Genomic DNA, 26,222 nt, shown 5'->3' with positions numbered 1-26,222 from the left:
AGTCTTGTGGTACCAAGGGATGTTAGGAACCTGGAAGCTTGGTGTGCTTGGCTGCTTGTGCTTGTGGGGAGTGTAGCCGAACCTTAGTCCAGTCTAACCCGGGGAGGGGGATTGGGAGTGATTTGGGAATCCGTGGAAGGATGGCTAACACTCCATTGCTCGTGCAGTGAGTAGCTGAAACCAAGTAGGAGCTGGTACCATAGGCGAGAACCTTGGCGAGGGAACTTAGCAAAAGCCAAGGCAGTGTTGGACGGATAGACGAGGTAAGCTGGCAAATTAGAAAAGAAAAATTTGTGGCTTACACCACCCTTGGAGCTTCCGCTTTTGCCAAATCGAAGCAATTGGGAATCCATCCTTGGGAACACATTGCTTTTCCCACAATCCGTTAGCACCCCACACTTTAGTGTTCTTGGCCTAACTTTGCCATTTGGATTCTTTCCCATGATTCCCATGGCTCTTTACTTAGCCACTAGTCTTTTGCTCCTATCCTTGATTGTTGCACCCAGCAGCATAGGATCACTACCTCCATTTTTGAGGTATCCTTTCGGTTCCATAGCAAAGACTCTTCTTTGCCAAGTCCGGAGGATGTTCACCCCTAGTACGTCTCTTTAGCATCTTCTGCTATGGGCTCTATCCACGGCCCAACTTCGTGACCCTCCCATGGGTCTCTTATAAAGACTACTTTCCTCGGACTCACTATGCCATCGCACGGACACAGCTTATTTCCCTTACGTGCTCTTCCCACTTGGTCATCTTGACCAAGCCACACCATCTTAAATAGTTCAATTCAACATTTTGAACCAGGAACTTCATTCCTTAGCCAACCAAGGACCTTGTCCTTATTTGGCCATAAGATCACCTAGTGATCTCACATTGGCACCTTAACAGAGTTGCCAAGAGGTATTTGGTCTTCTAGACCTTCAAGTTGTTGACCATAACCTCGGGGGCATCCCCCACACTTGGTGGTGCACCCAAGCCAGCCCTTATGGCCAAGGGTTCATAGCAATTGAGATTAGGTGTCCTCATCTCACTCACTGTCGACAGGTAACTTTCGATACCCGAAGGCACACCACGTCCTTGGTGCCACTTGCACCAAAGCATTCAAGTTAGATATGCCGAACTTTCACACTAAGCAATCTAACTGTGCATCACGACTCTGAGGCATCCCTCGCTTGGCGGTGTGCCCAAACTAGTCTCCCCATTGAGAGTCCATGACCACCGAAATATGAGTGTCTTCATATTCCAAACCATCACCACGCCCTAGTGAGTTGGGACTCGAACCCAAGCACTAGAGGGTCGGGACTCGAACTCAACCTCCGTATATGCATCTACGGACGGCATCACCCAGGATGCCTGGCGTGACTCCCCACGCCGGTGCACCAACTTTTATTTAAAGTGCACTATAGATCACAGCTTAGGAACCTAGTTCCTCCACACTGCCAAGTCCTTTCACTTGACACATCTGTGATCATGCATGGACTCCTCCATGCTTGGCCCCATGGCCCACCCTTTTTTAAGTTATCACCTTCAACTAGGGTATTTGTTCCCCCGACTTGCCAATCTCACTTGGCAAGTCCTCCGACCACCGTAACATGGTTCCTGCATAAGCGTGAAAGTCCTTGACCATCGACTTTCGTTCAAAGCCCTTTCTTTGAACACTTGGGAATTACTTCCCTAACCTTGATAGCCTTGCCTCATGGCAAGCTTCAAAACCACGCTTCTGCTGCGCCACTCTGGTTTCGTGCGTTCCATGAACCATTTACACTTGGCCTTTCTAGGTACTAAGCTACCTAGAATCGTCTTTGGGAACCTTGAAGGAACTCTATCCCTTAACTTGCTAAGGCCTCTCTTTTCGCAAGCTTTATAGTTGCCATATAGTCTAATATGGACAATTCCATATTTTAGACTCTCCATGGCATCATGGTTACTAGCAACAACACCCTCGAGCCCCCACTTGATTCTCCACTCCCAGCTGGCACAACTAACCTTGGTCATGCCTGTCAATTCCTATGGTTCGATTCTATCCCCTTACTACTTGCTTTTGGCTTCACACCTTTCCTTCGGTCATTCTCCTCCAGACTAGGAGGATAGCTTTGCACTTTCTATCATGCCTTAGCAAGTATTCTTAGGGATGAACCGACCAGATAGCCTAGGGAGTGGTTCCTCAATCCAGGTATGCTCACCTTATAATTCCACACATCTGGATTAACGTTGTTGCTTATGGGCCCTTACATGCCCATCACTAACCTTGCCAAAATTCCATTTTTGGCTTTGTCCAATTCAGGTAGACAATCTTCTCCTGTCTCCGCAACCTTGGACATTTGGATAGCACCTTCTATCCATCATTCGCTAGGGACTTAGTCCCTTGGGCCTTATCTATTGCCCTCGCGACCTCAAACACCACCTTCTGGTGTTCTAGAGTGTCTAGGTGTCCCAAATGATGGCTTCTTTGACAATGAGCATTCCTTTTTACGACATCGACTTACTATTTCGCAGCCTAAGCAATTTATCCCTTATAAAAGTATATCTAACTTCCTTATGCCATTAAGAAGTCTTGGGTAGTTACCTTCTACCAGTTTAACCAATTATCTTGCACTTTTTGCTTAGTTGCCTCATAGTTGTCAAGTCCTACAACTCATTGCTAGTGCTTCCACACTTCCATCATTGTTTTGGTCACCACGCTCTACCACATGCCTTCCAGCTTAGGCTATATCATTCCCATTTCCGTTGGGATTCCCTTGGCAAGGGGTTCTTATGAACCCACTAACATAACCTCAAGGTATCACACCTTGGCACATTTGGTGTTTCCACACCATTGGCCCCACGAGCCTATCCTTATGACACTACTTATTAGTGTTTAGGTCTTTGCTAAGACTAATATAGTTATTCCTCATGCTAACTATCTGTTAGCACCGCACTATAGTGTTTGCACCCAACTCTGGGCCAAAGTTGCTTTCTTCTGGGAACATCTTTCCCACAACTTTAGCATGGTACATTCTGCCATTTATGAGATACCTACTGTTCTCATACTTGGATCTTATGATCCTCCCCATACCTTATGGGGCACCATACACCTCAGTCCAAATGCTTCAACCAATCCTTTAGGACCATTCTCTGACTCCACTTGAGTCATCCAACATTTTAGACTTTGTTAATCCAACGACCTGCGAGGTCTTAGTCTTCGAGGTGCCAACTCGCTAAAATACAACTTCTTGTATTCAGGTCCTACTCACAAGGACCATCTTTGCAAGTGTTACTCAGACACTTGATTTGTTCTCTTGGGGCAACCTTTTCCCCTTAGGACCACTTGTCCATGTGATGAGAATACCAACTCATCCTCTGAGTACACCCCCAACTCTTTGGGTTGTTCTAGCATTTATTAGAGGTAGCCCCGGCTATCATTTCAAGGACTTGTGTCCTCTTCTGTATTTGACCTCCCATGGTCATCAATTCTGGTCTCAAAGTTATGAGCACTAGCCTCAACTATATGAGGGTAATCTTGTGACTCCTTTATTGTTTTGGAGTCTACATCTTTCCCGTGATCCCAACTATAGTTGTTTACCACAACTACGTTAGCCAGTTTGTTGAGTCAAACGCTCATCTGGATCACTTCCTCAACTCAATGAGGAAAACCTTGCACTGTTCCCAAGATCCCAAAGTCGTTCCATTATTGGCCCTTTTCTATCCACCACCTTGTCTACAAGTTCACACATGAACTGTAATGGAGAGCCATGTATTCCCGACCTGCTACTCCTCAAGGATAGGCCCACTCCTCGGACCTTCCGATGCTAACACTAGTGGTGATATACTTGAGCACCAATAAAAGTCAGACTAAGGAACAGCTCCGATACCAAGTTGTAAACAACTAATTTTTCCATTTTACTTTAGTCACTTAACCGCACCTCCAACCACTTGGAGGAGTCTCATTCACAACCTCCATAAGTCCCAGTTAGGACTTGGGGCTTATTAGCCCCGAGAATGGCATTCATGCCACTCCACCTTTGCACTTGGTCCAAGTGCTCCACGTGTCCGATCCTATGACCGGCACCCCGAGGTACCACCAACATATCGGCCTGTTACGCTAAAGCCATGCCCATTCACCTTGGTCACCCCGGTGGTTCAACACCACCTGCATTACAATCCCATCTCTCAAAGACTAGGCCATCCATCCATGAGTGGCTATCCCAGATCCACTCCATAGCATCCTCAAAATGCCTGCAGACATGGGGAATAGCCTTCCCCAATATCTCCTTTCTGGTCCCCACCAAGTCCCTTCCTGTCCATGGCCACGTTCACCAACATTGCCACTGGATCAAGGCCCACAGGCCTGACCACTAAGTCCAACTGTCCTCTGGGACTTCCTCACGGTGTGACTGTGTCCCTTATCACCACACTAGAGGGCTACTCCTCTTCCTTTCCACAGTCTGGGACTTTGGGGCAACATTTCGAAACACCGTGGCCCTACGTGGGCCTCGTGAGTACTCTCCTCGCCTTCTGTCTTTGGGTGCTCTAGCCATGGGCTTAGAGCGAGGTTCCATTGAGCCACACCAGGTATCCAAGTAGGTAGTGCCACCCACACTTGGACTGGGAGCATCGGCCAGTCGATCTCCCGAGGGAACTAGAGCCGGCTCTTGAACACTTCACCAAGCTACCCCGCTTGTCGGTCCGTGTTCACTCTAGTCTTGGACTTCCCAGTGGGCAGCTCATCACCCAATACTGGGTCCGGCCTTCCTGGGCCAAACTGGCCGTTCCTGACCAAACTGGCTTCACTGCAGTCCTCCCTCGACTATACTTTTAGAGCTCACCAAACCCCCCAGGGTCTGGGAGACGAACGCTTTGGGCTTTCACCCTCTCAGACTCAAACTCGGACTTGGACTCGGACTCGAACTCGGACTCGGACTCAGACTCGGGCTTGGACTCGGGCTCGGTCTTGGCCTCGGCCTCGGTCTCGGTCTCGGTCCCGGTCTCGGTCCCGGTCTCGGTCTCGACTTCGGACTCCATCTCGGGTCCATCTCGGACTCCATCTTGGGTCCATGTCGGGTCCATCTCGGACTCCATCTCGGGTCCATCTCAGACTCCATCTCGGACTCCACCTCGGGTCTATCTCGGGTCCACCTCGGACTCCGTCTCGGACTCCACTTCGGACTCAACTTCGGACCCCAACTCGAGTCCATCTCGGACACTTCCACGTGTCATGTGTTGGTCCTTTTGGGTCCCTTTTTGGAGCCTCGCTTATTGCTCACTTCGTGCTCGTTCCTCAAGCACTTCGTTGGGAGTTCCACTCCCACTCTCGACCTTTTTAAGTCGAAGCTTTTAGTCCAAACGTGTTACGTTCGTTTGGCTTTCGCTTCGGCCACTACCATGTGGCACCCTTTCGGCTCCACTTTGGGGCCTAGGGATTTTGTGTCTCACATATATATGCATTTACAGATGGCATCATCTAGGATGCTTAATATGATTCCCCACGTTGATGCACCAACTTATACCCAAAGTGCACTATGAATCATAGATTAAGAACTTAGTTCTTCTTCCATATTTGGCCCTATAGGCCCTATAGGCTACCCCTTTTGAAGTCAACACCTTTAACTAGGGTTTTTATTCCCCCGACTTGCCAATCTTGTTTAGCAAGTCACCCGACCAACGTAACATAATTTCATGCATAAGTGTGAAAGTTCTTAATCATTGACTTTCATTCAAAACTATATCTTTGAACACTCAGGAACTAATTCCCTAACCTTGATACCCTCGCTTCATGGCAAGTTTCAAGACCACACTTCTATTGCACCACTCTGATTTTGTGCAATCCTATAAACCATTTACATTTGTTTTTCTAGATATCAACCTATCTAGACTTATCTTTAGGAATATTTAAGGGATTTTATCCCTTAGCTTGCTAAAGCCTTTCCTTTTATAAACTTTTTAATTGCCATATGGTCTAACATAGACAATCCCATACTTTAAACTTTTTATGGCATCACAATTGCTAATAGCAACATTTTTGAACACCCACTTGATTCTCCACTCCCAACTTGCATAACCATTTTCGATTATGCCCTTCAATTACTATAGTTCAATTCTATCCTTTTACTACTTGCTTTTGGCCTCACAAGTGTCCTTCGATTATTCTCCTCTAGACTTTACACTTTCTACCATGCTTTAGCAAGTATTCTTAGGGATGAACCTACCCAATAGCGTAGGGAGTGGTTCCTCAATCTGGATATACTCACCTTGTAATGTTACATATGAAAATTAACATTACTACTTATAGGCATTTATATGTTCGTCATTAACCTTGCCAAAATCCTTTTTGGCTTTGTCTAATTTAGATAGATGGACTTCTTCTGTCTTCATAATTTTGGATGTTAAATAACACCTCCTATCTAATATTTGTTAGGGACTTAGACCCTTGGGCCTTATTTAATGCCTTCATAATACCAAACACTATTTCCTGGTGTTTTAGAGTGTTTATGTATCCTAATGATGGCTTTTTTTGACAATGAGCATTTTCCTTTATAACATTCACTCACTATATTGCAACATAAATAATTTATCACCTTAAGGGATATATCTAACTTTCTTATCCTAATAAAAGGTCTTGGGAAGTTAATTTCTACCAATCCAATTAATTATGTTGCACGTTTTGTTTAGTTGTTTTATAGTTGTCAAGTTTAACAACTCATTGCTAGTGTTTCCACACCTTCATCATTATTTGGGTCACTGCACTTAAATTGTATGCCTTCCAACTTAAGCCATGCCAATTCCATTTCCATTGGCAAGGGGTTCTTATGAATCAACTAACTTAACCTCAAGGCACACACCTTGGCATATTTGGTGTCTTCACACCATCGGCTCTACATGCTTAGCCTTATGACACTTCCCACTTGTGTCTAGGTCTTTGCTAATATAATAGTTGTTGTTTCTTCTACCAACTATCAATTAGCAATTGAATATAGTATTTAGATACAACTCCTCACTAAAGTTGCTTTTTTTTCATAAACACCTTTTCACGATTTTAGTATAACATGTTTTGCCACTAATGAGATACCCATTGTTCTCATATTGGGATCTTATGATCTTCCTCATCCTTCTTAGGGTATAACACACCTTAGTCCAGATGTTTTCACCAATCCTTTAAAACTATTCTTTGACACACTTGAGTTATCTAGCTTTTTAGACTTTATTAATTCAACAACTTATAATGTCCTAGCCTTAGGGCTACTTTTGAGGTGCCAACTTGATAGAATATCATTTTTTGTATTCATGTCCTACTCACAAAGACCATCTTTGCAAGTGTTATTTTGACACTTGATTATTCTTCATTTAGCATAAGCCATCTTTACCCCTTAAGACTATCTGTCCATATGATAAGAATACTGACTCATCCTCTAAGTACACCCTTAACTCCTTGGGTTGTTCTAGCATTTATTAAAGGTAGGCCCGGTTACCATTTCAAGGACATGTGTCCTCTTCTGTATTTAACCTCCCACAGTCATTAATTATAGTTTCAAATTCATAAGCACCATCCTCAACTATATGAGGATAATCCTATGACTGCTTTATTATTTTGGAATCTTCATTCTTCCTATGATCCCAACTATAGTTGTTTACCACAACCATATTAGCCAGTTTGTTAAGTCAAACACTCATCTGGATCACATCCTTAACTTTCTAAAGAAAACCTTATACTGTTCCTAATATCTTAAATTTGTTCCCTTAATAACCCTTTTTTATCCACCACATTGCTAACATGTTCACATATGAACTAAAGTGGAGACTTATGCCCTTTCGACATGCTACTCCTTGAGGATAAGCCCAGTTCTGGGACCTTCCAATGCCAATACTTACCCACCAATAAGGGTTGGACTAAGGAATAGCTCCAACACCAAGTTGGAAACGACTAAATTTTCCATTTTAGTTTAGTCATTTAACTACACATTCAACTACTTGGAGGAGTTTCACTCACAACCTCCATAAGTTCTATTCTAGATTTAAGGACTTGCTAGCCCCGTGAATGGCATATATGCCATTCAGTCTTTGCATTTAGTTTAATTGCTCCATGTGTTCGATCCCCTTACCAACACCCAAAGGTACTATCGACATATCAGCTCGTTAGGCTAAATCCATGCCCATTTACCCTTGTCACATCGGTAGTCCAAAACCAACTGCATCACAGTTCTATCTTTCAAAGACTAAGCCATTTATCTGTGAGTGGTCATCCCTTGACCACACTTTAGCACCCTTAGGATGCCCAAAAACATTGGGGACACCCTTCCCCAATGTCCCATCTTCCATTCCCATTAAGTCCCTCTCCATCCACAGCTGTGTTCGCCAATACTGCCACTGGGTCAAAGCCCAAAAGCTTAACCATTAAGTCCCATTGACCTCTGGGACTTCCTTACCATATGACCATATTCTTGGTCACTATACAGAGGATTACTTTTTTTCCTTTCCATAATCCAGGACTTTGGGACAACATTTTGAAACACCGTGGCCCTACACGAGCCTCGTGAGTACTTTTCCCACCTTCGACTCTTAGGTGCTCTAGCCATGTGGCTAGAGTGAGGTTTCGATGAGCTACACAAGGTATTCAAGTAGGCAGTGCCATCCACACTTAGATTAAGAGCATCGACCATTCAATTTAACAAGGGAGCTAAAATCAGCTCTTGAACACTTCACCAAGCTACCCCGCTTGTTTATCCGTATTCACTCTAGCTTTGGACTCAGTGGATATATCATCACCCAACACATGGGTATAACCTTCCTTGGTTATACTGGTCTTTCCAGGCCAAACTGGCTCCACTAAAGTCCTCCTCCCTACTATGCTTTTGGAGCTCACCAAACCCTGTAGGGTCTGGGAGACGAATGCTTTGGGCTTTCACCCTCGGTCTTGGACTCAAACTCGGACTTGGACTTAGTCTCGTTCTCGTTCTCGGTCTCGGTCTCGGTCTCGGTCTCGGTTTCGGACTCAATCTCAGTCTCTGTCTCGGACTCAATCTTGGTCTCGGTCTTAGTCTCGGTCTTGACCTCAGACTCCATCTCATGTCCATCTCGAACTTGACCTTGGACTCTATCTCAAGTCCTTCTCAGACTCCATCTTGGGTCCTTCTCAGACTCTATCTCAGGTCCATCTCGGTCTCTATCTTGGACTCTATTTTCGACTCCATCTTAGGTCTATCATGGACTCCATCTTGGGTCCATTTTAGACTCGTTCCTAACACTTCTATGTGTTACAACCCTTGCCATGTGTCTATCCTTCTTGTGTTCATGTTTAAAGACTCATTCAATGATTGCTTCATGCTCATTCCTCTAGCATTTTGTTCGGAGTTTCACTACTCTCGACTTTCCAAGTCAGAGCTTTTGGTCTAAACACATTACACTTGTTAGACTTCCACTTTGACCACTACCATGTGGCACCTTTTTTGCTCCACTTTGGGGCTTAGGGATTTGTGTGTCATACTAAATTCTATGCATCACATTAGACATAATAGTAGCGAAACCTTCAAGATTTTCACAAAGTACTTGGAAAATGAATGGACGTATTACAATGGTGGAAATCCCATGATCAAAGTTAGTGTAAAGAAACTAAAGGTATACTTTATATTGGTCTTTAATTTATTAGTTGAATTTGTTTGATTTTCCAAATCCTGTTATAAAGTAATGTTGTGGATTGTGGTGTCTACATGATGCACTATGAAGACATTCATAACAAAATCTTCTGACAATCTTACAATGGAGTTTGTAGAGAAATTGGTATATTGAGTTTTTTTTAATTAGTCTTTGAATTTAGGTTTTTTTGTAGCTTTTCTCTAAGAAAATCATACTTAGACACTAGATATGATATGAAATTCTAAAAGCCATTGCAAGTTCTGTCAATAAGCAAAAGAAGGTGATTAAAGTGTAGAATAGGTATTAGCACTAGTTCTTAATACCTATAATGCTAACAAAAACTTGGTGTAGCATGGAAAAACTAAGTTGATAAATGTATTATGTAGCATGAGCATGAAGAAAAAGAAAGAGAAATTTTGGTGGAGGGAGAAGACCAAAAATAACAAAAAAGAGCTCATCTGTAGCAGAATAAAAATGCGAAGAACAAAGAAAAAGTATAGTTTTATATTAAAATAGTTACTCATCTTCGAACAAGCTAAAGACTAACCACTATTTGCAGAAAGATGTCCAGAAAGATGATGGAATAAGGAAGGATGAGGAGGAGAAGCAAGACAATGTAATTTTATTATTATCTAAACTAGTTCTTGTTTTTAGCTTTTTGTATTGTGCAACATAAGTATGAAAAAAAATAAAAAGAAACTTTGGTGGAAAGAGAAGACCAAGAACAGGAAGAAAGAGCTTGCATGCAATAAGATAAAAATACAGAGGATAAAGAAAAGGTACAATATTATATTAAATTAGTTACTCGTCTTCAAACACGCTAACGAAAAAAATGTCAAAAGGAATGACAAGGGAGGAGCAAAAAGTTGCTGTTGCATGTGAGCAAGAGGAGAAGGATAAAAACTCACAGTTAAAAATGGAGGATAAAGCTATGGGTGACAAAGCAAACGACTAAGTAATCTTTAAACCAATCAAAAGCTAAAAACTAATTGCTAAATGCAGGAAAACACAGAACGCAAAAGAGCAAATATAACTTAAATGAGTCAAGACATTTTAAGGCTTTGTCCTAGCTTGGATTTTTCCACCTAAAAGGCGCTTCTATAAAGCATGAAAGCTTACAACAAGATTCATAGTAAGTTCTTCAAAGAAAAGCTTAAAAAAACTTACACATATTTGAGCATTTTGAGCTATGTTCGAAAAGTAATTTGTGAGGCTCATTTGTTGTAAAAAGATAACCTTTAAAAATCTAAAGTTGTTGATAGCAAAAAATCATAACAAATACCGTTAACTATTTACTATTATCTTATTCCAGTCATCTAGCGGTGGGAGATAAGTCTAGTTTAGGGTGAAGGCATTTCGTAGAGCTTGTTGGAAGGCAAAAGCAACAGTGCTGGAAGTTAGCTAAAGATCGGCCACTTGCCAAAGCAACAGAATGTGATTTGGTTTGTGAAAATCTCTCCTCTTCTCTCCCAGATTTTAGGTCTATTTTGCTAGCGGCCACTTTAAATGTGACTTGATTCATGTGTGTGCTAGATGCTGCACCACTGGAGGAGCAACTTGTTCACATTCTTTCCTAATTAGCAGCAACTACCAGTGTTAGTAGTGGCAGCAGTAGCAATCAGCTACAACTCGCCACCAACAGCTTGCTTTGCATCATGGAAGCACTGGAGTAGTAAAGATCCACTCTCAATCAAAGTGACCACCACATTCTTTTTTCTTCATTTTTTTTCATGGTCACAAAGCTTCTTTATAGCCAAGCCTAGCATCTGCATTGCCAAAGTCCGAGATGGAGCCCAAGGTCAAGTCCAAGATGGAGACCAAGTTTGAAATGGAGCCCAAAGTTGAGTCTAAGCTAGAGACTGAAATTGGGTCCAAGATCAAGGTCAAGACCGAGACCAAGACTAAGACTAAATCTGAGTCTGAATTCAAGACCAAGTTCAAGTCCAAGTCTGAGTCATGGACTTAGCATAATAGGTTGATATGTCAGTGGTGCCTTTGAGGTGTCTGTCATGAGATTGGACATGTGGAGCACTTAGACCAAATGCAAAAGCTGAGTGGCATAAATGTTATTCACGAGGCTAACATGTCCCCAAGTTGGGAGTAGAACTTATAGAGGTTGTGAGTGGTTAAAGGTGTAGTTAAGTGACTAAAGTAGAATGAAAAAATTAATTGTTTACACTTAGAAATTTAACTCTATCCATTTATTCAGTAGCCCAAGTCCTTGAAACTTTGAATCTCTAATGCCCTTGGACACATGGAGGGTTAGGTTAAAAATACAAAATAAAATGTTTTATATGATTGTGTATTATAATATAAATAAATAAACTGAATTAAATACTAATTAACTATTTTGCTAAGTAGGTACTTTAACAAAATAAAGCATGATTTATCTTTTGTTAGAGTATTTGCACTGATTTTTTTTCATCCATAATTAATTCATGAGAGTTTTGTAGATGTAAATGAGAACTATCATCTAAGATAAAAACTTTCTTAATTTATCTCACTAGACACCACATGCAATTAATTTTACCCTCATAACACACTAGTATTAACTTTGGATATTTATCACACACTAATTACTCCATCATTTTGATTTTTCTTACACTCAATAAATAGATCTATTCATAAGTTTCTTTCTTACTCCTTATATGTGTTATTCAGCTAGGGATTGAGAAATTTTCATCAATTTTTTTTTTGTGCTTATCTTGAGAGAAATTTAAGAGTGGTCTTATACACATTTGGTTATAAGTAGTCGAAATGAATCTTTAGTTTCATTTTAACAAAGGAATTATTAAGATCTTTATAATGCATTATGTATCAAAATATTATGCATTCTACACCATAAGATCTATGTATTTTTCTACTAGAGTATATGGTTGTCACACTTTATGAACTTATGAGTGACTTTATTTGAGTTTTTCTTGAAATTTCTTTTGATAAAAGTGTTGTCAAGCTATTCAAGTTTCTTTTACATTTTATTTCATCCAATTCTATATTCTTTGTTAAGAGATTTGATGGCCTTTTTTGAAAGGTGTTTTACATTTCTTTCTTGTGATAACATTTGTATTAATTGGGCCAGAAGTTCTTTATTTTATTTTTGTGATCACAACTTCCACCTATGTTTCCATGAAGAAGTAGTGGCTCCTAAACTTGTACAGGGTGACTTTTAACCCACAAAGATCCAACCATGGCCACCAAACATTGTTCATGCATGGGAGGAGATTTTGAGGTTATGGCAAAAATGGATAGCACAAGGAGTTGATGCAAGGTAGATGGTGGACAATATGATTCACTTCTAGAAATTGCCTATTTAGGAGAAAGTGACAGTCATCTTATGGCTGATAGCCAACAATGGTCTTTTGGTCGAATAGTGCTTTCAAGATTATGTGAGTCACATATGCAAAGAGTGTGGTGAGATTGAGATGGTCATACATGCATTGTGGGAGTGTGATATTGCAAAGGAAGTACGGCAATAGATCATCAAGGCAATGAAAGAGTTGGGAGTTATACAAGAGTTTGAGGCCCATAGTGGGACATTCTCCATTGGTTTGAGGGAGTGAGGGGTCCTACCCAGGGCCTAGCCATACAACACATCAGGTGTAGAGGACAATATGGCTAGGGGATCCAGGTCTACTAAGACATGGTTGAGGCAGAGGAATTCTTGTATGGGAAGCTCTTGGCCATGCTCAATGGGTGGTATGGCATGTAATGAGGGTCTAGGCCTTGTGGGAAGCACATAATCAAGTTCATTTTGATGGGATATAGTCAGGGTATCACAAGTGATAGTGGAGTGGTGGAGACTTATACTAGCAATGGTATGGCTCTACGATGCTATCCTCCAAGATAGGGGGAAGCTAGAGTGGCTGGAGGAGTGGCAGAAAACATGGGTACCATATTTCAATGATGGTGACTAGAAAGAAGTTCGGTGGAGATAATGCCCCCCAAAATTGATCTTGCGGTCCACATGAAAGGGGGACTTAGACCTAGATATGGTATAATGACAATGACTGTAGCCACTTCTACTTTAGATTTAATGTCACTTTGGATGAAAGAGAGTTTCACTAGATAACATGAGTTCAGGGTGGCATACTCAATTTTTGTATTAATCCCTATAAGACATTGAGGAATGTATATACACATTTCACCAAACATTATTCATGACCCTAAATCTTAAATTTTAAACTGAGCTTGGCTTTCCTCTTAGTTTCGAGCACTATCACCATTTATCACCATATTATGACTTTTAATGACTGCAATATTTTTTTATAATCCAAAACTACATCACTCAACACACCCTAAACCCAAGGTGAAAGAATGCCATGCTACCAAAAACATAGTGGGCTGCTCCCCCAATCGATTGATCTGAGCATCTTGAGGGCACAAAGATCTCAAGGTTGACAACAATGTCTCCACAGTCCTCCACAAATGCAAGAAATCCAAATCACTCAATACATCCATGCTCACATCCTTGCCAGCAGCAAACGTTCCTAGGAAACCTCCTGGTCCAGATGTTGCTCCATTGCAAGAACGTCTTCTACCAGATGATCATGCTGGGCCGTCAGATTTGGCGCCTTAGTTGTGGCCCGCTTGGAAAGGCAACGCAATTCCGGCCTCACTCCCTCGAGAATCATGGCGTAATAGATGTGCCTATTGATGCCCACTATTGGCAAACGTGCCCTGATCGTCGCCAACAATCTCGTCACCATGTACAGCACAATGTGATCAGATCGACAAGGCTAGAGGCGTGTTTCACTGGATCAAGAACAAGAATCCAGTCTCTTGTAATGCGATGATCACAGTGCGCTGGAGTTCTATGTTGAGCATCCTATGCCTGACAAGATCATGCTCATTCTCGCAGCGAAAACGTGTGCTAGCTTGGGTGATCTCGATCGAGGCCAGGAGATCATGCCAGAACCGTGGACCTGGGATTGGAATCGGAGCTCCTGAAAGCTCCTGGTGGCCAACAGTGTGATCGGTATGGTATCATTGGTATGTATGGGAAGTGCTTGGGCGATGCCAAGCGCTTGTCCGATGGATTGGAGGGGACGTGATCTCCTGGAACTCGATCATCGCGGCTGCCGGCCCTAGGTAGGGTTTAAGATTTAGGTAGAAGGAGCGAGCGCGCGAGGAGCTGAAATGGTTGTGGGGGAGAGTAGACCGCCGAAGCTGGTGCGCGAGGGAGATCTTCGACCTTGCCAGGATCTAGTCTCCTGGAACGCCGTGATCGCGGCTTTTGTCCCCAGTGTCTGGCCAGCTAGATTCTCACCAGGATGAAGCTCGAGGGCAATCGATCCAGCAGTGGGCCGCTGGAAGAGGGCATGGCCGGGGATGATTGGCTTGGATCCAGTCAGGGATGGGATCGGGGAATTATCAAGACAATGCCTGCCGGCTGCTGGCGAGATCCATGGCGATGCCGAGCGCGCTGCTCGAGCAATGGAGAAGATCGCGGCTCCGCATTGCTCCTCAAATAGAATATACTTTGATCGAAACTAGATACCATTTTATTTGAGTAGTAGGGTTCCAAGCCAGGTGAAAATTCCATGGGGAGTGATGATCGAGACGCCGATCGCCCGCCTCCACTCATCGATGATGCGGACGAGGAGGAGGATGCTACGGCGCCAGTGCCAGCGATCGATTGTAAGCTTGATGATGCTGGTGAAGAAGATGGTGCTGAGCGAGCGATTGGGAGCTGCGCAGCTGTGGATTCCGCCGATCGTCCGCCCCCATTTCGCGAGGATGATGGGGAGGAGAAGATTCCATCGGGGTTTGAGATTGTGGAGGAGCTCTCTCCCTCTCCATCTCCACCTCCATCTCCATCGCCAGGGAAGATCGATGAGGGGCTTTCTTCTCCTCTAAGAGGGAAATTCAATGGTTTGGAAAGGAAGCGTTCCTGTTTCACCAAGTATGTCGCTCAAACCACAAGTCCATCCGATGGAGATGATGTGAGATGGTACTTCTGCAAGACACCTCTTGGTATTCATGGTACGTTCTTTCATCTCTTCGTGCTCTTCTTTTTTTGATCACTGCTCTTTCAATGCAGAGGCGGCTGCGTCAGTGCCATCGACTGAGATCGTCGGCAAGGGTGAATTTTTCCGGTTTAGTGTCCGCGATTCCTTGTCTCTGGAAGAAAGCTATCTCGAGGTGATTGTGTTTTTTCAGTCTAGTTCTTTGAGCTTAGTTTTTCTTCCGGTTTTGCCAGAGAGAAGAGGAGCTAGTGGCTTTGTGGTGGAAAGAATACGCCGAGTGTAGTGAAGGTCCATCGAAATCCAAGAGGCATGATCCAGAGGCTTTCCAAAGACACTCTTCGGATTTCTACGAGGAAGCTGTCGGCGTCCCTGTGAAAGGTGGACTCTACGAAGTAAGTGAAAACCATCCAGCGAGAATCTCAAAAGCTCTTGCTCTCTAACAGGTTGATCTGGATTCGAGGCGATGTTTCCCAGTCTACTGGGGTGGCGAGCATCGCCGAGTATTGCGAGGGCATTGGTTTGCTCAACGAGGGAGTCTCGACTGGCTTCCACTGCGGGAGGACATAGCTGAACAGTTGGAATTCGGGTATCGCAGTAAGGTCCGTTATTTCATTTCAAGCTGAGATGAGAAAGTTGCTGACATGTTTGATTCTCAGATATGGCTGAGACGCTCGTTTCAGCCTTCTGGCCAGTTTGCTGCTCGTTTGGATTTTCACGGTGCTACGCAGGTATCCGCTGTGCTTTCCGGCTTACGAGGTTTGGATGATGCCGCTGTTGCAGGGGCTTCACGCACTTTTTACGGGTGAGGAGGACAGTTGGGAGGCCTGGTTGAACGTGGATGCGTCCGGAATCACGTCCGTGCTTGGCCTTAAAGGCACCGGATGCAAGCTGAGGCGAGGATTTATACTCTCGGGCTCACAGCTTTCCCAGGTAAGTCACTTTTTCGCAAGCCGCAAAACAGCGATGAGTCTCTAGTCTTCGGCTTTGGGCAGGATGAGCTTCGGCAGAAAAAAGAGGAGGAGATGGACGATTATTGCTCTGAGGTGATCAGTGGTTCTTTCTTTTTGGTTCTTTTCTGAGCTTCAATGCACAGGTTCCTGTACAACACCTTGTGTTCATGGTCCACGGAATAGGCCAAAGGCTGGAGAAGGCCAATTTGGTTGATGATGTTGGTACATTTCGACGCACAGCTGCGATGCTAGCCGAGAAGCATCTCACGAAATATCAGCGACACTCGCAGCGTGTTCTTTTCATCCCATGCCAGGTGCCATCACCGTAATTTCACAAGCTTTTTTTAATGTGCCTTTGCAGTGGAGAAGACATCTCAAGCTGGGAGGTGAAGCAGCTGTCGAAAATTGCACCTTAGAAGGTGTAAGAGCGCTACGTACAATGATCGGTGCCACTGTGCACGATGTGTTGTATTATATGAGCCCGATTTACTGCCAAGACATTATCGATTCGGTAAGTAGTATTTCCTTCACATCTTTTGGGGTGTTCTTACTAATGGATACTTTCAGGTGTCTTCCTCTCTAAACAGATTATACGAGAAGTTTATGCGACGTAATCCTGGATATAATGGCAAGGTGCGAGTCTTGATTTTTTTTTTTTTTGCGTGATGGTTTACATTGTATAACTTGCCAGATATCGATCTATGGACACTCGCTTGGAAGCGTTCTTTCATATGATATTCTATGCCACCAGGAATCCCTGACGTCGATGTTTCCTATTCAAGAGATAAACTTGAGTGTTACTAATGCCGACGCAGAGAATGAACGTCCACCGGAGTCAGAGCAACCCAGTCACTCTTCGGATCATGATTCAAGAGACAGCAGCAAGGAAGGATCAGACGCTAGTACGACTACAGAAGCTGAGACTGAGAGTGACACGGAGACGGAGAGAGTCAAGGCGTTACGTTCAGAGGTATGATCTCCTGTGGCGTTTCTATATGATTTAGCTCGTGCTTGCAGGTTGAGATCTTGAGAAAGCAGCTCAAGTCACTGGGAACAAACGCAGCATTGGGAACGAAACAAGGAGAGCGAGCTCCTTCTCGAAAATACCATACTCCTCAAATTCGATACACAAAACTTTTGTTTCAGGTACACCATGGTGGCTTGATTCTTTACTGTTGATAAGTTTCTTTCTCGCAGGTGGACACGTTTTTCGCAGTTGGATCGCCACTGGGATTGTTTCTCAGCCTCCGGAATGTACGCCTTGGATCGGGTACGTGTGTGATTTACGGATTTTGCAACGTAGATTGAATGCGTTTGCGTAGGAACGGGTCATGAGTACTGGGAAGATGAAGGCATCGAAGAAGAAATGCCAGCATGCAGGCAAATGATGAACATATTTCATCCGTATGATCCTGTCGCTTACAGGTATCAATATACTTCTGTGTTAGCAGCGTTTACATCTATCCTTTCTTCGTGATTACAGAGTGGAACCTCTGATATCGAAGGATTTCGTCGACAAGAAGCCGGAGTTTATTCCATACCACAAAGGAGGCAAGCGTCTACATATTGGGATGCAGGTAATCATCGTGCTTTCTAAGTTTTGCTATCAGAGCTCAAGGAAGTTCTTGGCAGGAATTTGGAGAAGACCTGGGCGCTCGCTCACGCGCTTTTGTGAGCTCCATTGCTTCGGTTGGGGTATGGTTTTCTGTCACAGCGTCTTTCGAGTGCCACTAATATTGACCGTTTCTTCAGAATCGCGTCGCAAGTGCATTTGTAAGCTCGGATAGAAAATGTATGCTTCTCGTGTCATTGGCGTTTGCTTCTAACGCAGTTAGGAATGATCTTGCAGTAGACGAGGAGAGTCCCACTAAAGAGGAGAGAAGCTACGGTAGTATGGTGATGGAAAGGCTGTCTGGAAGTCCCAATGGTAGAGTCGACTTCATGCTACAGGTAAGTCTTACTCTCTACTATCACGTCATTGACAAAGTTCTTGCGTGGATAACAGGATTCAACATTCGAGCACCAGTACATATCAGCGATTAGTTCACACACGTAAGCTCCTTTTGATTTCTTGTCCTTCCTTGCTTTGCTGATAAGCATTGGCTTCTTCTCACAGGAACTACTGGCACGATCTAGACACCGCGCTCTTCATAGTCAGGCACCTGTATCAGCACATCCCCGAGGAGTCTCCAGCAGAAGAGGAAGCCAAGAACAGGCTTTTGAGTGACTTTGGTGGCTACATCGAGAACGACGATGTGTCCTTCACTTTCTCCAGCAAGGAAGGAATAGCTGCTGAAATGGCTGCCGCAGAGAAAGCTGCTAGGGTCTATCGTGTTGAGGTTTGATACTTAAACCTTGTAATTGGATCGTTTGTGATAGACTACTGCCAGCTTAAGAGCTTAAAATTTGGAGAGGGCCGCGCGTACGCGAGCCCTCAACTTCCACAAATTACGACGTCCACTCCTCCACTTTGGGAAGATGGTAGGCCGGCCAAGCCGATGTGCAATGGGAAGGCCGAACCTAGGCCATTGGCCTTAATGATCACCAATAGACCCCGTCCAGGTAAGTATGGATCTCTTCCCCAGGCCCTACTTTATATACTGCTCTTGTGCCCTCAATCGACGCCCCGGCATGTGGGATAGGGCAAGGAATCGGTGCAGCATATCCTTTGGTCAAAGACATGATAGAGATCGTAGGCTCGAATCCCAGCTACCTCATTAAATAGCGAAAGGCCCGACTAAAAACTTTTTGTTTTGAGCGTCTCACTCATGAGAGTTTCTGGAATGGAAAAGCTCAAGAGCACTACAAGCGCATGCAGCAGGGATTGAGACTCGAGACTACAAGCATTATCTAGAGATTTTGCTTTGCTTGGAAGTACTTGAGGAATGGATTTGTCTCGCTCCGATGTTGTCACAGTGTTTTCCTTGCGGCAGGAAGGTTACTTTTGTCGGCTTTTGTCTCGGGGAGCACACCATTCAATTCTGACAGAAACTATGCGAAGTTGCAAGAGTTGGAGTTTAAGAGTGTTTTCTAGAAATTTGGCAGATTGGAGATCATAAACACTGCCCAGTGATTGAGTACTTCTCTTCAATGCCTGAATCTAGGGTACTGATCTGTGCTGACAATGCAACCCTGGAGTTTTTGCAAGTGAGTGAATGCTCGATGATGATCTTTTTCCTTGTTATTGTCAGGAAACTTGGAGCTCTTCCTAAGAACACTTCGCAAGAAATTGGGTGCCTTGATGAGCAACTTCTGTACGGAAATTACTCTGTCCGTGAGCAGGGAACATTCCGCGCCATGCCCGCCCGCAATTCATGTGAAAATTAGAGATACGTTAAGAAGCTACTAATGATTGTTTTGCACGGGAATCTGTTGGCCGGATATCTGGCTAGAATAAAGAAATATATTGGCAAGGTCACAATGTTGGCAAGGCCCAGCTAAATTTTTCTTTTTCAGAGTGCGAAGAGCTCACAGATGGAGTCGAAGAAATCGATATCTATTTCGATCGAACGGGCCGGTTTTCAGCACAGCCTGGATTCTCCCGAGACGTGGCATGTCCACGTGGTCATGAGTCATGTCCCTTGAGTCATGTAAAAAGAGTTGAACACAATGAACAAGCTCGTGAGTGTTGTGTCCACTCCTTTTCACATCACAACATGGTATTGGATTATTAAATTTGGCATGCATTCTTGCCCAAATGTTCTGGGGACGATCCTGCACTGCTTTCCTGCACAGCAAGTTTCCACGCCCTCCAGCTATGCCTCTGCCCAAAGCTCCTCCAGTGAGACCTGAAGAGCTGATGAACACTTACTTCAAGGGCGTGTGTGTAGGCAAAACAGCCAAAAATGTGGAGATGATCGTAACCAGTTGCGTGATCAGTCCAAAGCTCATAGGAGTGGTCTTCCCAGGCAGGGCACGTGTCGGTGACCGGTTTCGAACATAAACAGCCGTGTTAACTGCTCACCCCAGAAAGCAGCCGGCATTCCTAGCAGCATACAGTGCGCAGCTTCTGTGATGGTGCGATTCACCCTCTCGGCAACACCATTCTGGGCATGTGCATCAGGGACAGCAAACTAGTGCTGGATTCCTGCTTTAGCACAAAACGTCTCGAATTCTCCAAAGACGAATTCTCCTCCATGATCACAACAGAGCACATGAATCAAAAAACCATGAAGATTTTCTACCAAAGCCTTGTATTGGCAGAAGCAGAAGAACACCTCTGACTTGTGAGCCAGCAGGTACACGTTCAGGTACCACGTGTAATCATCTAGGAAGGTGACTCATTCTCGACTCTCATTCTCGAGCAAGTTCTGTTCTTGAGTTAGTACACTCCGAAGTTTGTTTGATTATGGTTGGAGGCAAACGTTACGTACTCACCTTCCTGATGATTACACAAGGTACCTGATTGTGTTCACAAGTCAAAGGTGTTCTCCTGCTTCTGCCATAACAAGGCTTTGGTAGAAAATCTTTACAGCTGTTTAGTTCATATGATCCACTGCAATCATGGAGGAGAATTCGTCTCTGGAGAATTCAAGACGTTTTGTGTTGAAGCTGGGATCCAGTGCCAGTTTGCTGTCCATGATGCACATGCCTAGAATGTGCTGCCGAGAGGGTGAATTGCACCATTATAGAAGCTGCGCGCTGTATGCTGCTTCATGAGGGAATGTCAGCTGCTTTCTGGGGTGAGGCAGTTAATACGGCTGTTTATGTTCTAAACTGGTTGCCGACACGTGCCCTGCCTCCTTATAAGCTTTGGATTGGTCATGCACCTGGTTACGATCAGCTCCGCATTTTTGGCTGTGTTGCCTAGGCGCACAAGCAACGCCGAAAGCTGGAGTCAAAGGCTGAGCCATCCATTTTTTGATGCTGGGAACGTGACCAGATCTCGTCTATGCTGTTGGGATGGTTTCCCAGTTCCTCGAGAACCCTGGACCTGCACATTGGCAAGCTGTGACGCGTATTTTCCGCTACGTTCGAGGTACCTTGCATTTGCAACTTCACTATGGCGACAGGAACTTCATGGGTTCTCGGATGCGGACTGGGCGGGCGACCAGGACTCAAGGCGCTCCACCTCCGGGTATGCATTCTTGCTCCATGGGGCTGCTGTGTCCTGGAGCAGTAAGCGCCAGCCGAGAGAGGCAGAGTACGTTGCCCTAACCGCTGTCAGCAAAAACCGATTTGGTTGACCCAGGACCTGCCCCAGATTCCTGCTTGCACCGGCCGGATAGCTCTTGCACTGGCCGCCAATCCTCGCTTCCATTCTAGGAACACATCGAGATTCGTTTCCACTACGTGTGGGAACAAGTCCAAAATGGAAAGTTGTCGCTGGAATATTGCCCCACTGAGGCAATGGTGGCTGATATACTCACGAAGGCTTTGGCTCGAGACTCCTTTGAACGCCATCGCGCTGCACTGGGAGTCTGCTCTCCTCTTGTTTGGGCTGCGTGGGAGGGGTAGTCCATCCTCTCAGCTGATCGAGCCAGAATGGGAGTGTCTAGATGTCAGCTGAAGTGGCATGTCCACGTGGTCATAAGTCATGTCGGAACGAGCTCATGAGCGTTCTTTCCACCCACATCACAACACTCCTCGCCGCTGTACCTACATGCAAGAGCATGGAGCCGCTGCTGGATGTCATAGGGAGGGAGTGAGAAGCTCCAGCTGATCAATAGCAAAGTCCTTTTGAAGTAAGTCTTTGTTTCTTTACCTCTCTCGTTCCTTTTCCTTTTGATCTCTCATGTACCCAGTTCATTTCCAGGACAGAAAAATCGTAATGGTGGTGATGCGCTATGCCATGAATACAATGACGTGATCCAGTCTTCTTATCTAGCCTTCAAGAAATCCTTTTGAGCACCAATGCTGACCTCTTCAGCAACGACGTAAGTGAGTATGTTACCTGGGAAATATCACTACTCATACAAATTGCAGGTCAAGTACAGATAGTTGAGATTGCATCTGAGATACTTCCTCTATCCATGCAGGTCAATGCATTTCCCAACTTCCTGAAAGCTTGTCTAAAATGGTTCCGTCCCAGGAATGTTGCTTCTAATTAACTCTTGCAAGAGTGGACAATGTATATCAATCTTTTGTATTCCCGGTCAATTCTAGTGCTTTCAGCTTTGATCCTTTCTTCCTCTTTTGCCAGAGAGAAGAGGAGCTAGTCGCTTTATGGTGGAAAGAATATGCAGAGGAGGCTTCCACTGATTGAGCTTTTGCGTGACAAGTGAGTTTCTAAGGTCGGGATGAAAATGTATGCTTCTTGTGTCCTTAGAGTTATGCAGTTCTTGCAGGGGAATCCCACTAAAGAGGAGAGAAGCTAGGATGATATGGTAGCAGAAAGGCTGTCTGGAAGTCCTGACGGTAGAGTCGACTTCATGCTACAGGTAAGTTCTACTCTTTGCTATTATGTCATTGACAAAGTTCTCCTGTGGATCAAAGGATTCAACACTCGAGCACCAGTACATAACAGTGACACACGTAAACTCCTTGTTGTTCTTCCTTGATTTGCTTATAAGCATTGGCTTCTTCTCACAGGAACTACTGGCACGATCTAGACACCGCACTCTTCATAGTCAGGCACCTGTATCAGCAAATCCCCGAGGAGTCGCCAAGCAAAGTTGGAGCAGATAAGGGACTAAGAACAGGCTTTTGAGTGAATTCAGGGGCTATATCAAGAATGGCAATATGCCCCTCACTTTGTCCAGGACGTTACTTTAGGAAGGCCGATCCAAGTGAGATCTGATCGTGAGAATGTGGGCTTCTTTTAATAGAATAAGGATAATACCTTCTATAAGCAAGAGTTTATATAGTGGAAGACCAGAAGGAGTAATAGAATTTAGGAATTCAATAAAAAAATCTTCTAGGTGTTCAATATCAACAAAGTCAACACTTTCATAAATATGTATGTCACTAGATAAGGAAGAGATTATAGCATTATTAATGGGATAAATATCATCATTAAGTGGGGTAAGTATGACTCTATTAAATGCAACATAGGGGTCTAAAATATCTTGTAAAGATGGAAAAACAAAATCAACAATAGAAGACATTATTACTTGTGTGTAAGGTAATATAATAGATTCTGAAAAATTGGGTAAATTCATGGAAATTTTTTAGAACACTTCCACTAAAAAAGAATATGAGACTAATTGAAAATAATTCTATATGGGCTGATTGGCTTCTTCAAATTGGAAATGGTAATAATTACATCCTATTCATTTTTCTGAATTTGAAACAATTTGTACTCGATGACTATGTGGAATAATTGATAGTGTTTGTCTAAAGTCACCGCTTGTAATAATAATAATTCTTCCAAAAAGTAAATCATTTTTTTTTATATCTTGTAATGCTAAGTTAATGGCAAAAAATTCATGTGTGTGAACCATACTAATTTCATCCCATATTAACACATGTGCATTTTTTATTTTCTGGCCTACCTCACTATTAACTGTAATAGCAAAAGTAGAAGTTTTATTTATTAGAACAGGAAGTTTAAAAGTTATATACCATTATGCAATAAAGTGCTTGCAATACCTATTTAAGCCATACTAATTACATTTTATTTAGAAGTTGACACATATGTATAAAAGTGTTAAAGAGAAAAATTTTACTAATACCACCAGGACCATTGATGAAAATATATCAATTTTTCTCGGTTGGGTTGTTAATCATACTGAGGATATCATTGTATATAATCTATTTTTCATTATTAAATTGAAGTAAACTTTGTTCTACAGAATGAATGAATTGTGTTAAATTAATATGATTATCTGTATCAACATAAAGACAATTTATAGTCTTGATTGGATTTTCTATATAAATTGAATTTCCTATTTATATCATATAAAGCACGCTCATAACAAACTAATGGATCTATTAGCACAAAATCTTCAAAATAAGAGTTTTTGAATTTTTCCCATAAGGAATAAAGATTTTTTGGACTATAAAAGACACATAAAAAAGTAAATAATTGTCTTAATTATGGTGGCATTTTGAAAGAGCAAACATCTTCTAAACATTTTTCCCATTTTGTATCAGCTGCTAGAAGTCTCATAGCAGATGCAGTCAATTGAAATGTTTCGAAATAAGTATTATGACTTATTTTTAGATCGTTAAAAGAATTAGCCCCTCTTTTATAAAACAATATAAAACATAAATGATAAAGTTCAATAGTAGATGGGGAAATATAATACACAAGTGAGATACCATTTTGTTGATATTTAATTTGCCACTGGTGAGTGTGTTTTTTAAATATATAATGTAGAGGAATTTCAGGATACGTATACTGCCTTGTATTTATATCATATCTATTTAATTCAAACCATTTTGTTAATATAATACCATTTTGAGCAGCTTTTTGAAGTTCAATTTGCTCATTACCTTCAATGAAATAGATATTTTGAAAATTTTTCAAATGAACAAGAAGACAAGTTAAAGGTGTTGAATGGTTATGCATTTTAAATTGAAAAAGTCTCCATATAGCATATAGAGCAGAAATATAATAGGTATTTAGAAAATTTAAAATTTCACCTCAGTTTAAACTATTATCATATTGTTGAGTTGTTGAATGGATTTCAGTTATAGCCTTTGTAAACATATTGAAATAAATATTTAATATGTTTTATAGTTGCACATATTTCAATATTTATATTTTTTATAAAGGTACTTGTTATAAGGTACAATCCATATGACAACCATTTTTAAAAACTGTACATCTATTGTTTGGTCTATAATAATCTGAATATCCATTAAATGAAAATGTTGTTTCATAATTAATTTTTTAATTAAGGACCATTACCCCTTAAAGTGTTAGTGTTAGTAGCCATTGATGCAAATGCAAAGGCACTATTATAGTGTCTAATATTAGTTCTGAAATTTGAGTTTTTGTTTTGCTTGTAAAGCATAAATAAAGTATTTGGCAAAGGTAATACAGGTGGCAATATCACTTGACCATGTTAACAACATATAGCAATGTTCTCATCTTTAAAATGTGATGCATTACAAAAAACACAAGTAGATAATAAAAGACTAATTTCAAAAGTTGAAATTTTTTAATCTTTGTAAATAGTATGACTTGCTAGTGTCGTTTGTGAAGGTGGTGATGGTGTAGTGGATATTGCTTGATATGTATATATTTCATTTTGATCTGAAGTAATTTGAAGTGGCTCGGATGTTTATCAGAATTGTTGGTATCGAAATTCTTATCAAAATGATTGGCTTTTCTTATAGTTATAAGAAAATGACAAAGGCGAGGCATTGAAATTTTCAAGTACAAAGCTAGAAAACTATAGCTTATACAAGTTCATGTTTGTAAACAAACTTGAATTTGCAAGAGAAATATGTAAGAGAGATGTATATCCTTATAGAGGCTAAGGATATAAACAAACATGAACTTGTTGTGTGCTTGGTTCTCTGTGCCTGTCTAGGGTCTTCCAATTGCTTGCCAATGAAGGGTGTGCCACAAACTAAGAAGAAAGATTGACCTTATGTTGTAAGTTGTTGTGATTCCTGGCAGTGCCCTCAAGCCCAAAACTTAATCATGAGATTTAGGGTTATGTGAAGCAAGAGCTAAAAAAGTGTGATGGATTGGATCTGGCCCTTTTGGGCAATCAGCATCGCAAGGTATCGAGGTTTGTTGCTACCTTAGCTACAGCAGTAGCGGTGTCAGATTGGTTGCCATAGCTCAAGAATCTCCAATGCCACT

At 42.6% G+C, this 26,222-nt stretch overlaps 1 protein-coding gene and 1 non-coding gene across 2 annotated transcripts; one reads left to right on the top strand and one right to left on the bottom strand.

Annotated features, from left to right (window-relative positions):
* Nucleotides 1–14,678: 14,678 nt before the first annotated feature.
* Nucleotides 14,679–18,922, top strand: LOC9646486 (phospholipase SGR2). Its single transcript, XM_024666639.1, has 20 exons — nt 14,679–15,588; nt 15,647–15,747; nt 15,806–15,964; nt 16,016–16,171; nt 16,229–16,300; nt 16,353–16,502; nt 16,565–16,615; nt 16,666–16,836; nt 16,884–17,033; nt 17,090–17,155; nt 17,214–17,492; nt 17,540–17,668; nt 17,720–17,792; nt 17,845–17,947; nt 18,006–18,099; nt 18,155–18,217; nt 18,275–18,314; nt 18,372–18,472; nt 18,528–18,574; nt 18,639–18,922. Exons 1-20 carry the CDS (start codon nt 15,147–15,149, stop codon nt 18,865–18,867), a joined length of 2,676 nt encoding a protein of 891 aa, XP_024522407.1. The 5' UTR covers nt 14,679–15,146; the 3' UTR covers nt 18,868–18,922.
* Nucleotides 18,923–18,931: 9 nt separating this feature from the next.
* LOC112343348 lies at nt 18,932–19,092 on the bottom strand. Its single transcript, XR_002991244.1, has one exon. It is a non-coding gene; the product is annotated as a U1 spliceosomal RNA (small nuclear RNA).
* Between the last annotated feature and the right edge of the window lie 7,130 nt (nt 19,093–26,222).

Source organism: Selaginella moellendorffii, unplaced genomic scaffold (assembly GCF_000143415.4).
Source record: "Selaginella moellendorffii unplaced genomic scaffold, v1.0 SELMOscaffold_144, whole genome shotgun sequence".
Lineage (NCBI taxonomy): Eukaryota > Viridiplantae > Streptophyta > Lycopodiopsida > Selaginellales > Selaginellaceae > Selaginella > Selaginella moellendorffii.
The sequence above is the reverse complement of the archived record's forward strand: the minus strand, read 5'-3'. Positions and strand labels throughout refer to the sequence as shown.

Bases quoted from the DNA above. Each gene is read 5' to 3' on its own strand.
- LOC9646486 (XM_024666639.1), top strand. From the start codon at position 15,147: ATGGGGAGTGATGATCGAGACGCCGATCGCCCGCCTCCACTCATCGAT. The intron at 16,301-16,352 runs GTATCCGCTGTG...CCGCTGTTGCAG, and splicing joins ATTTTCACGGTGCTACGCAG to GGGCTTCACGCACTTTTTAC. The intron at 17,493-17,539 runs GTATGATCTCCT...TCGTGCTTGCAG, and splicing joins TCAAGGCGTTACGTTCAGAG to GTTGAGATCTTGAGAAAGCA.